General features: G+C 36.4%; 1 protein-coding gene across 1 annotated transcript in view; it reads left to right on the top strand.

Annotated features, from left to right (window-relative positions):
* The window catches only part of tnfrsf21 (tumor necrosis factor receptor superfamily, member 21), a 39,465-nt gene that overhangs the window by 6,050 nt on the left and 19,931 nt on the right, over positions 1-13,484 (top strand). Inside the window, exons 2-4 of the mRNA XM_073816504.1 lie at positions 2,148-2,781; positions 4,432-4,956; positions 13,094-13,359. Of these exons, the coding sequence (XP_073672605.1) occupies positions 2,148-2,781; positions 4,432-4,956; positions 13,094-13,359 (1,425 nt within the window). The remainder of the gene's footprint in view (positions 1-2,147; positions 2,782-4,431; positions 4,957-13,093; positions 13,360-13,484) is intronic.

The raw sequence follows: 13,484 nt of genomic DNA, 5'->3' as shown, positions 1-13,484 counted from the left end.
TGGAAAGACATGAGGGTGAGTAATTAATGACATAATTTTCATTTTTGGGTGAACTATCCCTTTAAATTGGGCCTGAATATGGATTATACTGAGCGTGTTTTGTGGATAAGTTCACTTAATATGCATAGTTTGCTGAAATGGTGCGTACATCCAATGCAGACTAAAGAACAGTTCCAGACTGTGGTAATAAAATCCGGACTGTCCCAACTTCCTGTGAAGACAAAGGTCTTACGGGTTTGGAATGACATGAGGGTGAATAATTAATGCCAGAATTTTTATTTTTTGGGTAAACCAGAGATGTTCGCAAGTCTTTAACTTGGAGTCAAGTCTGAAGTCTTTAATCTGGAGTCCGAGTCAAGTCTGAAATCATAATGGCTTGCTAAAAATTCCATTCAGAATCCTCATGTATTGAAATCTTCCTGTTTACAAAGCTGTTTTATAGGCTGTAGACAAAATATATGATGTATGGTTTGTTTTTCTTTTCTCATCTTGAGTAGAAAAGAAAAATAACCAGCAGTTTCAAAGTTTAAGTTCTATCCTACCTATCTAACAACAATTTTCCCAATTATAATTACATGATTCTTTTGAAATGTTCTTAGCCTACAGATTAATAATGCTAAAGGTAGATCAGAAATGTCTTGTCACATCTGGTTCAAACAGTCATAGGTTTTTAATTAAATAGATAGTAAGAAAAATAACTAGATTTGCAACTTTTCTGTTGTTTTTTCTGCTGTGTTTTAGTAAAAGTAATCCATAATTTTGCTGAGAAAGTGCACTGAGCTGAAAGGGCTCGAATAAAGCGCGTTTGGCTGTAGATAAAAATACTCCAGTATATAGCGCTAAAAGATATTTGCCATAAATGACACTAGGCGTTTCCATTACAGATTTGCGCAAAAACTTTGGCGATATTTTATAGATGTCGATTAAAAAGTATTGTGAAATGACGTAGTTTCCATTAACCGATGCTATGCCACTTAAACTTAATTTTTCACTCTTGCGATGAGTCATGGCAATGGATTTTTGTGGGATTTTGGCTATATTTAATCGAATGTGACCTGTAATTGCGAAAAAAAAAAAACATTTTCAGTTCAGAAATATTCCTTTTTCGAATTGCCTGAAAAACCACCTCATGCAAGCGTAAAAACTTTTTTGCAATATATGGGAGTTTTTGCGCAATTGATATGTTTCCATTAGGCGTATTTTCAATTCACAATTTCATTTTGCGCAATTTAAGGGGTAATGGAAACGCAGCTACTGAGTGCTTATTATGTGATCCGCTCCGCTGTTTTGAAGCGCTGCTTACTTAAAATGGCGCTGCTGTTACGGCTCGCGGTCCAGATAGATGCCGGGGTGCGAATGCTGTCGATCTTTTGAATATCAGTCATTTAAGCATTTAAGGATAAAAGACTCAAGTTGCTTTTAAAATATTCACAAGTCCTTTTCCTCGAGTCGAGTCCAGTCTGGAGTCATTTCAGGTCCCCATCTCTGGGGTGAACTATCCCATTAAAGTTGGCCTGAAATGGAAATTTTTATTTTCAAAATACATTCATTCATCCAGTCAATACACTTCAATTTTTATAACTTGACCTTGTAATCTTTATTCAAAATGTCATGACTTTCCAGTGAAATGACAGTCTGGTCTCTGATGATGTATGATGGATTTCATAATTTTGTCTAAATAAACCCGCCCCTTCCTTACAAAGCACGCCATCAGTTTAGCCTCCATCCAATCAACAACCGACGGATAGAACCAAGTCCCCACCCTGCGTTTTTTCCAATAATCCATTTTACTTAGATGCACGTCACAACATGGAAGAAAACATGTGGCTGCTTCCATTTCATCACAACCTTAAATGACTGTTGGCTCATTTTCTTGCACCAGTGACTCTTCCACTGGTTATTATGGCATTGTAAATGTCAAACTTGTCTTGTAGTTGTTGAAAAGACCTTAGTATGAAGCTATCAAACAAATAAAAGAATTCAAATTCTTTCTAGCACCAATGCCTTTTCTTATATTTTTGACTCTTCTTACAATACAAACCGATGACGCAGTGATCATTCATGCTAAATAGACAGTTATTGTGTGTTCTAATTGTTTGTATTATCATTGCATAACAGTCTTCTTGTTGTCCTTTCATTGCTGTTAGCTGCTGCTCACTGTGGTCAGTGACGTCTTAACCCACACACTGACCCCCAGCCCGACTACAGAGAAGCCCTTGTCTCCTCGACACTACCATCACATCGACCCCGCCACCGGTAACAAGCTAGTGTGCGACAAGTGTCCGGCAGGCACCTACGTGTCCTCCCACTGCACAGAGGCCAGCGTACGGGAATGCAGCCCCTGCCCGGACGGGACCTTCACCCGGGGCGAGAATGGCGTTCAGCAGTGCCACCGTTGTCAAAGACGCTGCCAAGCCCCATTTGTCGAGAAAACTCCCTGTACATCCACCAACGATCGCTTGTGCATCTGTCCACCAGGCAGCTTCTCCCAGGGTGGAAAGTGTCAGCGGTACTCATTATGTCCACCGGGGTGGGGCGTACGAAAGCGTGGGAGTGAGACAGAGGATGTGCGTTGCCGGTCATGTCAGCATGGCACCTTTTCCGACGTGGCATCAGATGCTCTGAGGTGCCAATCTCACACAGATTGCTTGTCTCTGGGTTTAACTCTGCTGATCAAAGGCACGGAAAAGACAGATAGTGTGTGTGGGCCAACTCCATCCAGTTCGGTCTATGTCCTACTTGGAGAGGCCACGGTTTCCAGCTCTGAGTCAGCATATAGAGGTGAGAAAGAAAAGCTCTTTATAGAGCTATTCCTTACTGAAAAGTGTGTCTAGATAGATAGATAGATTTATTGTGCAAGTGCTTTCATCCACTGGTTCTGTTCTTACTAACAGCTCCCTCTTTTGAACATGATTGCTCAACCCCTTCATCAGCTTCCCTAATTTGGTGTTTAAATAAAGCAGTGGTTGTATGTGATGTTTTTGTGAAGGTTCATTAGAAGACTCTTTTTAGGCCTGTATGAATATAGCTTTTAAAAATGCCCCGTTTAGTGCCTGCAAGCTTAACCTAGACCATTAACCTAATAATAAATGTATGAAAACTATTTAACATAATTTAAATGATGTAATTCACACATACACTACCATTTAAGAGTTTAATGCATTGATTTGTTAGAATATGAAAATCTAGAATCGGAGGGTGCAAAAAATCTAAATCGCCTTTAAAGTTGTGCAAATGAAGTTCTTAGCAATGAATATAACTAATCAAACATTATGTTTACGGTTACGGCAGGAACCCTACAAAATATCTTCATGGAACATGATCTTTACTTTATATCTTAATGATTTTTGGCATAATAATTAATAATAATAATTTCAATCCATACACTGTATTTTTGGCTATTGCTACAAATATTGCCGCACTACTTTTGTAGTCCAGGGTCACATTTTTCAAAAGAAGATCGAAAATACAATAAAGTAATATTGTAAAATATTTGTTTTATATAAACTTTTTATTTTACTATTTATATAAACTAACTTTTTATATAAACTTTTATTTTATATAACTTTAAAATAACTGTTTTCTATTTTAATATCATTTAAATTTGTTTTTCTGTTTTAATATATTTTAAAATGTCATTATTTAAAATGTAAGTTACAATTTATGATGTGAAAGCTGAGTTTTCAGCATCATTACTCCAGTCTTCAGTTTCACATGATCCTTCAGAAATCAATCTAATAAGCTGATTTGGTGCTCAAGAAACAATTTATTTTATTATCAATGTTAAAAACAGCGGTGCTTATTCATATCTTTACCCTTTGATAAATAGAGAGTTCAAAAGAACCTCATTTATTTAAAATAGATATCTTTTGTAACATTGTAAATGTTTTTATTGTCAATTCTGATTAATTTAATGCATCTTTGCTAATAAAAGTGTTACTTTCTTTAAACACACACACACACACACACACACACACACACACACACACACACACACACACACACACACACACACACACATACTGACCCCAAACTTTTGAACAGTAGTTTATATGTAAAAATATGCAAAATGGTAAACAACAAAAAAAGTGTTTCATCAAAGCAGTCAATAGTATTGGCAATAGTATTAGTCATCTGTCCTATCTCTTATTTTCAGAAGAAAACAAATGATTGTGATTCCTCAGTTTGCATTGACTTTAGTTTTTTGGGTCAAATCTGAGCAGTTAAGATGAGAAATCCATGTGAGATTATGTTGGCTGAGCAGCGCAGCTCTACTTTGCTATCTACACATGCCAGCTTGATGCTGGATTAAAGTTTTAGATACTCTCCCTTCTGTTTTGTTGTCTAGGTTAAGCTCATCTTTAGGACTGTATTTAATTCTCTCTCTGACTCTGTTTTTGTCTGCAATTATATGATTCACTCTGCACACAGCAAGTACTGCAGTCATACCAGCTACGGAAATTCAGGATGTAGCCGGGCCGGTCCTCAGTAGCACAGACACGGCCATCGACACTGAAGACATTCCCACAACCACGGCTTCCTCCAAGACTAGTGATGAGGATGGCGGACTCTTAATCTCTGCAACTCAGGACTTCCCTAAATTGCAAAACAAGCTCAACTTATCACAAAACCCCCAGCTTGCCAACCAACAGGCCATGGAGGCTCTGTCTGAGGGCAAGGCCCAAGGTTTGGGTTACCGGCCCATCCGCAGGGGTGCGCCGAGGCCTAGCACGCACAAGCACTTTGACATCAATGAGCACTTGCCTTGGATGATAGTCCTGCTGCTTCTTCTGGTGCTGGTAGTGATCGTGGTGTGCAGCGTAAAGCGCAGTTCACGGGTGTTGAAGAAGGGCCCCAGACAGGATCCCAGCAGCATCATGGAGAAAGCCATCCATAAGAAGCCCAGCTCTCCAGCGCAGACCAAGGAGAGGTGGATCTACTATTCAAATGGACAGGGTGAGTTATATTTTTTTTTATTTGTATAGTTATATTTCAATGTTTTATGTTCACATATGAAACTTATATTATATTTCAGTTCTCAGGGAAACACAATAGCTTTGCTAGAGAACACTATAGCAGTGAACCATCATTTTTCCTCGTGTCTCTTTTTTTTTTTTGTTATCACCATGTCTCTTTTAGGGACTTGATATAAAAACAGTCCAACTATCTTTTTTTTTTGTAAGTTCTCATCATTTTTAGCATTTTTTGTCCATTTTTGTTAAAATGTATATTGAAAGTATCAAAATACCAGATTAAATTGACCAGCCCAAATAATGTAAAAAATCAACCCCTAAACTTCAATTTAAATATATATATATTTATATATTTTGCCAAAGTATGTTTTTTATGCTAGGTGCGACAAAATTCATAGAGATAAAAGTTCGGACATGGCGTGCATAGCACTTAATTGCTAATGTAAGTTCAACTTTACACTAAAGAGTTCTTATCATTTTTTGCCATTTTTCTCAAAATGTTAATTGAAAGTGTCATCAAAATACCTGATTAAAAATTATGTTGCTAAAGTACGTTATTTCATGCAAGGTGCAAGGTTTGTAGAGATAAAAATGTGGACGTAGTGTGCATAGCACTTGATTGATAATGTAAATTCAACTTCACACTAAAGAGTTCTCATCATTTTTATATTTTTTTGCCATTTTTTGTCAAAATGTTTATTGAAAGTATCATCAAAATACCTGATTAAACTGACCAGCCCGAACAATTAAAAAATCAACCCCTAAACTCCAATTTAAAAATATATATATATATATTGCCAAAGTACGTTATTTCATGCAAGGTGCGATGAAGTTCGTAGAGATAAAAATTTGGACATGGTGTGCATAGCACTTAATTGCTAACGTAATTTCAAATTTACACTAAAAACTTCTCATAATTTTTTCATTTTTGGCCATTTTTTTGTCAAAATGTTTACTGAAAGTGTCATCAAAATACCTGATTAAAAATTATATTACCAAATTACGTTATTTAATGCGAGGTGCAATGAAGTTCTTAGAGATAAAAATTCGGACATAGTGTGCATAGCACTTAATTGCTAATGTAAATTTAACTTTACACTAAAGAGTTCTCATCAATTTTTTCATTTTTGGCCATTTTTTGACAAAATGTTTATTGAAAGTGTCATCAGAATACCTGATTAAAAATTATATTACCAAATTACGTTATTTAATGTGAGGTGCGATGAAGTTCGTAGAGACAAAAATTCGGACATAGTGTTCAAAGCACTTAATTGATAATGTAAATTCAACTTTACACTAAAGAGTTCTCATCATTTTTTATCATTTTTTGTCGAAATGATAATTGAAAGTGTCATCAAAATACCGTATTAAAAATTATATTGCCAAAGCACGTCATTTCATGAAAGTTGTGACGAAGTTCGTAGAGATAAAAATTCGGACATAGTGTGCATAGCACTTAATTGCTAATGTAAATTTAACTTTACACTAGAGAGTTCTCAGCAATTTTTTCATTTTTGGCCATTTTTTGACAAAATGTTTATTGAAAGTGTCATCAGAATACCTGATTAAAAATTATATTACCAAATTACGTTATTTAATGTGAGGTGCGATGAAGTTCGTAGGGATAAAAATTCGGACATACTGTTCAAAGCACTTAATTGCTAATGTAAATTCAACTTTACACTAAAGAGTTCTCATCATTTTTATCATTTTTTGGCAAAATGTTTATTGAAAGTGTCATTAAAATACCGGATTAAAAATTATGTTGCCAAAGTATGTTATTTCATGCAAGATGCGACGAAGTTCGTAGGGATAAAAATTCGGACATAGTGTTCAAAGCACTTAATTGCTAATATAAATTAAACTTTACACTAAAGAGTTCTCATTTTTTGCCAATTTTTCTTAAAATGTTTATTGAAAGTGTCATCAAAATACCTGATTAAAAATTATATTGCCAAAGTACGTTATTTCATGCAAGGTGTGACGAAGTTCATAGAGATAAAAAATTTGGACATAGTGTGAATAGCACTGCTAATGTAAATTCAACCTTACACTAAAGTTCCCCAAACAAATAACTTACTTAAAGGTGATCTGTGTTTTTTTTTTTGTTAAAATACATTCTCCTATCCCATCTTATCTGCAAGTAAATCATTCATATGTTGATTTTCCCAGAGAATTGTAAACACTGTAGTAGTTTCAAAACATTACTCTGTTTGTTTGAGAATCCTGACCAGCTCAGCACAGCAACAAATGTTCAACCAATGGGGTGAATTTTAAGGCGTGGCTACCTGTTTGACTTACCAATGGCAGGCAGGTGGAGTGTCCTCAGATAGGGAAACTTCTGCAGACTTCACACACTCCGCCTTTAATTAGACTGATGAATGCCATTTTATGGATTTGTGAAAAAGTGCTAATGACTCTATCCTCTGGCAAATGCCAGACACTCACATCCAGCAATTTGAAAAGTGCCACTATGAAACTACAATGCACTAGAGCATCTGTGGATATTGTATTGAAACGTCAACTGTTACACAAGCAAGACCAATGTCAAGATCGCCTCTCTCATTTCTAGTCAGTCACACGATCACGCAGAACCTGATCCCATTCTGTTTCTCATTCTGCTCCTTGTAGCCTTTGCTCTACGTCTCTGGTGTTTCTCTTTCTCTTTTATTATTTATTTTACACTCTCTGCCCTATAATCTTGGTGTTACCATGCATCAGAGGCTGCTAGGTTAGTCGTGACTGTAGCGATGGGCACCGGATTATACTAGCCTCAGATATCCGCCTATGTGTGTATGACTGTGCTTGAGCAGTTAGAGCCAGATTATTCCAGATCTTTGTGGTTTGAGAGTTAGAGGAGTTTATCAGCGGATGAAGCCTGGTGGGAGATGAGAGGAAGGATTGACTTATGTGTCATAAGAGGTTTTCTAAATTCAGGGTTCTACTGGAACCTCACGCTTGAGCAAACAACAAACCATGGAAAGTTTTAAGTATGTTACTCATCCTACACCATTTGGGCTATAGATGATGAAATGAACAATTAAATGAGTAAAATTATGTCTTAGACTCATATTGAAACTGGAAATTGAATATCATAAAGACTTGGCTGGGCTATTATGACTTTAGGCCGGTAAGAAACCACCTAGCAACCACCCATAAAGGCGTGGAGACATTAGGAAAATTTCATTCGGAAAAAAAAATTGTCTGTTATCAATTGTGTAGTGATATGAATTACAGTTCACACAGAGGTCACTTTCACACCAAGCAGCTTTCAGTTGCTCAACACAGAGAATGTGCATGACCACCTGAACCCAATGTGAAATCTGTGTGGGAAAACCTTTTCACCCTAATGGAAAAGTTTCCAATCTGTTGGATTCCTATTAAAACGAATGGATTACACCCATGAAACTATACATTTGCAGGCACCTTAAAGGAATAGTTCACCCAAAAATGATTAATTACTTAACCTCATGTCATTCCAAACCTATAAGAACCTATTCAGAACACAAATTAAAATATTTTTGATGAAATCCAAGAGCTTTCTGACCCTGCATAGACAACAACGCAACTACATTCAAGGCCCAGAAAGGTAATAAGGACAGTTGTCCAATTTGAATGTGCATTAAAGACTGACACGGAAGAGAAGAATCTGTTGAATGAAGTCTTTTTTTTCTTTGTGCACAAAGTATTCTAGTAGCTTTATAAAATTAATATCCTGTGGACTATTTTATCAATGTCCTTAATATCTTTCTGGGCCTTGAATGTGTCAGTTGTCTATGCAGAGTCAGAAAGATCTCTGATTTCATCAAAAATATATTAGGTTGTGTACTAAAAATGAACAAAGGTCTACTTGTATTTAGACATTGCTATTATTTATTATTAATATTTATATGCGTACAATACAACATTAGTTTATGACATTTTTTGGTAATTGGCCTTGAAAATAGTGGAATATCAAGGAAAGGGGGAATCAATGGCCTGCCCATGATCATAAAATCTAAAAAAAAAAAAAAAAAAAAAAAAAAAGCTAAACACTTCCACCAGGGCTATTTTTACTGTGGTGTTTTTCTCTCTTGCGCTCCTAAACGTGAACAATTTCATTGTTTATTGACTTCGGCGAGCAAAGAATTTATTACACGCTGAACTTTTGAGTTAAACTGAGATAGTAGAGCCTCCTCGAATCCTGTCAGAAAGCACACATAACCTTTACACAGCCGGTTTGCCTCCGCGAACACAACACAAAACATTTCCCTAATGCATTCAAGGTGTGTAATTGGGCGGCCTGAAGTGCATGTGTGTCCGTTTACTACATTAGTGAAATAATGGCCATAAAGGGCCGCATGGGAAACATATATAAAGATGAAGGAGCGATCGTACAAATAATGAATTCTTTCATTGGAGGTATAACAAAGCACGCATAGCGGAGATCAAAGACGTAGAACCACCCGCATGTACGCCTCATATAACAACCTCTGCAATAGGTGTTATCTATAAAAGCCCACTGCCCAGAATCAGGGTGGGCTGGGGCTTTTATAAGAGACGATTAGGAACTTCATGGGTGAGCTTTAGTTTGCCAACATTTTGTTTAGGAGTCAGGGAAACTCGGGGGAAGCTTGTAGGATCCCCTTGTTAGTGAGCCTCCCCTGGTCTTCATCAGGCAAACTGTTTCATTGTTTTGATGGGGAAGTGGTAATTACTGCGGCCGGTATGGCGTATGAGGTGTCAGGGATTTATGGGATGACTGTGTTGCCGTGAGACATTCTGACAAAGCCACCACGGCGACTCACTAAAAGGGGGAAGTCCTGACTCCCTTTGAGGATTCCTTTGTTTCGCAGCCAACCTAGACCTGTTGCAGCTGGTTTGCCACCTCATTTGAATTCTCATATGAAGACGTTAAGGCTTTGTTCTATTGTGAACGGCTGTGGCTGATAAGCTATTGTCTTTGTACATGCAAATGAGCCATAAGGTTTTTCTCCACTTTTGCATGTGTCCTATTTACACCTGGTATGAAGATGCATATAGGGTGGTCCGATCACAAGTGCTCAGCCGCTTAGACCTAATATGTGTCTTGAATATGCCTCATGTAGGGGTGCAACTGTTCAACTTACTCACGGTTCGGTTTGTATCGAGTCACTGTTTTGGTACATGTGCTATGTTTAGGGGAAAAAATTAAAAGTAAAGAAATACAAATAATCTATCTAACTAGAAGCAACAGCACCAATAAATACAATAGATTAAAGATACAAATAAAATCTGTCATTAATTCCTTACCCTCATGTTGTTCCAAACATCCAAGACTGACACGGAAGAGAAGAAATCGTTAAATAAAGTTGTTATTTTTGTTTTCTTTGAATACAAAAAGTATTCTCATAGCTTGTCATGAAGGTGAGTAATTAATGACAGAATTTTCATTTTTGGGTGAACTATCCCCAGTTTAAGAATAACATTGCACATACAAGCCTGGAAATATATGTTGGCATGTTGTACATTCAGATAGTAGTGTTTTAACACGTGTTTTCCTAGCATTCCATACAAGTAGCCTTCGGGACTAGGGCAACCAAGTCTATCACGCATTACAGTCATAGACAGGGGGAAGCATCAGGCGACCCATCGACTTTGGCCTAGATCACTCAGACAGAGTCCGTCCTCCTTTAACACGCTGTCATGCCGTAGCGACCTCTGAAAACAACAGGCGAGAGGATGGGCAGCCCGCAGGCATTGGCATTTTTAGATCCGCAGTACAGTCTGTGGCACGCTATCCTCCTGAGAGCTCCAGCGAATTTGCTACAGATGGATCCCAAACAAGACAGATCTGGCTTACAGATAGATGCTTTAATACCTTCCAGCAGCAGTTGTCCCCTACAATCATCCTGTTACACCGAGCTCAGTCACTTTTATCTTCTGTAGAGACTAAGTCAACATGGATTACGTTGATCTATGTTGTTTTACATGCACTGTAAAAATGACTGTGAATTTAACGGTAAAAACCTGTGAAATGGTTAACGGTAAGTTCCCCTTCTATATACAGTGAAAAACTGTGCATGTAATTTTACAGGAGTATACTATTTTTGGAAATGAAAAAGAATGTAAAATTTACAGTGAATAACCGTAAATTGACATTCCCAGAATTCCCTGTTTTTCATTTGTTGTTAAATTAATGTTTTTTGCATTATTTCAGTTTTATGTGTGTTACCATGATGGTGTTTAGTGTTTGTGTAAATGACTGTGTACCTTATATATAAGTTATTATTTAAAATCTCCTTGTGATGGGCTTTGGTTCATCATGTGATGATGTCATCACCACCTGCTTTTGGTGGTTATCAGTGTATTACAAAGGTACAAAACAGATTTTAGTACTTCAAAAAGTTGGTACATTACCATTATATCAGTGAAATTACGGTATTTACCTGTAAATTTAAGTGAAAACCGTAAAATGTAAAACATTGCTACCGTATTTTTTACGGTAAAATTCTGGCAACCACAGCTGCCAGTTTTTTACCCTAAATTTTACGGCTTTTTTTTTTTTTTTTTTTTTTTACAGTGCGGGGTTCTTTTTAAGTTTACAATTTAGATTTGTGCTTTGACATGGCCTCTTAGAAAACAAAAGGTTTTAGGAAACTGAAGTGTAAAGTTATTGATACACTAAAGTGTCTTAGGTTTTTAAGACTTTACGGTTGATTTTAATTTACATTTTTTTTTACATTTTTTTTTTTAATTTGATTTTTTTGTCTTTTTTATTGCTTCTTCACACAATAATTGTGAAGTGACAATACAATACAACTACACTAAAAAATGCTGGGTTAAAAACAACCCAGCGCTGGGTGAAATAACTCAACTATTGCTTAAAATTACTATATTTGTTGCTTACAATGAACCTAAAATAGGTCGGAAATGAACATTTATTAATATGTCCAGTAAATGATAATAAAAACTTATTAATAAATGTTCACCTTTTGATTATTGCTGATGCCTCTATTTTTTTTTAAGAAGTCTCTTTTGCTCACCAAGCTGGCATTTAGTACCAAAGTACTGCAAAAACAGTAACATTTTGAAATAATGTTTTCTATTTGACTATATTTTCAAATGTAATTTATTCCTGTGATCAAAGCAAAATTTCAGCATCATTACTCCAGTTTTCAGTTTCATATGATCCTTCAGAAATCATTCTGATATACTGATTTGCTGTTCACGAAACTTGTTTTATTATTATTATTATCATTATTTAAAACAGTTAAGTACATCTTTTCAGCAAGAAATATAAATTAACACTTTTTAGCAAGGATGCTTTAAATTGATCAAAAGTGATTTATAAAAACATTTATAATGTTAAAAAAATATATTTGAGATAAATGCTGTTCCTCTGAACTTTCTATTTATCAAAGAAAGTGAAAAAAAATCTACTAATCTACTACTACTAATAAATGTTTTTTGAGCAGAAAATTAAAATATTACAATAATTTCTGGGATCATGTGACTGAAGTAATGATGCTAAAAATTACGCTTTGAAATCACAGAAATAAATTACTTTTTAAAATATATTCAAATAGAAAAGTAATTTTAAATAGTAGAAATATTTTTTGTACTTTAGATCAAATAAATGCAGGCTTGATGAGCAAAAGAATTAAAAATCTTACTGTTCAAATACTTTTGACCGGTAGTGTATATGAGTATAGTGTGAGTTAAAAAAAGAAAAGCCTTTATCATGGTTCCCTCCCTTGCTTCAGGGGTTCACTCTTAGAAGGATTCCCTAGGAGGCATTTGTTTGTCACTCTACACCAAAGTATATGAACACAGACATCAATCTAGGTCATTCATATGACCTTATCCATGGGACAGCATGTTCCACAGGAGCCGTTGGTGTGCTGTAACTCTAGAGCGCTGCCCTTCTTCACATTTATTCCTGTGATCTCAAAGCTAAATTTTCATCAGACATTACTCCAGTCTTCTGGGTAATGTGTCCTGCTGAATAAACACATTAATTCTAAGAAAACAAACTGTAATACTGTATATCAGTACAGCTTGTAAAAAGTAATACCTTGAGAGCATTGTATTGTCTTTGAGGTTCAAACTGCAGTTTAAAGTAGATAAACATAGGATTGACCTTTCCTCTCATTCTCTAGGTGTTGATATCTTGAAGCTGGTGGCGGCACAGATTGGCAGTCAGTGGGTTGACATGTATAAGTCTCTGGCCAGTGCCAACGAGCGAGAGGTGGCCGCCTTTTCCAACGGCTACTCGGCTGATCACGAGAGGGCGTATGCTGCTCTACAGCACTGGACCATACGCGACAGCGACGCCAACCTGGCAAAGCTGATCAACGCTCTTCACCGCCAACGCCGCATTGACGTGGTGGACAAGATACGTAGCGTCATGGAAGACAATCCTCAGGTGAGCAGCTGTAGGTTTTAAGTTGACAATGATACTATTGTAAACATGATATTTTTGCAGTCAGCCATGATTACAGGATGAAGCGAGTCATTTTCGGCTGGTAATGTGACCTGAACATGGCAGCA

This window comes from Garra rufa, chromosome 13 (assembly GCF_049309525.1).
Source record: "Garra rufa chromosome 13, GarRuf1.0, whole genome shotgun sequence".
Taxonomy (NCBI): domain Eukaryota; kingdom Metazoa; phylum Chordata; class Actinopteri; order Cypriniformes; family Cyprinidae; genus Garra; species Garra rufa.
The sequence above is the reverse complement of the archived record's forward strand: the minus strand, read 5'-3'. Positions and strand labels throughout refer to the sequence as shown.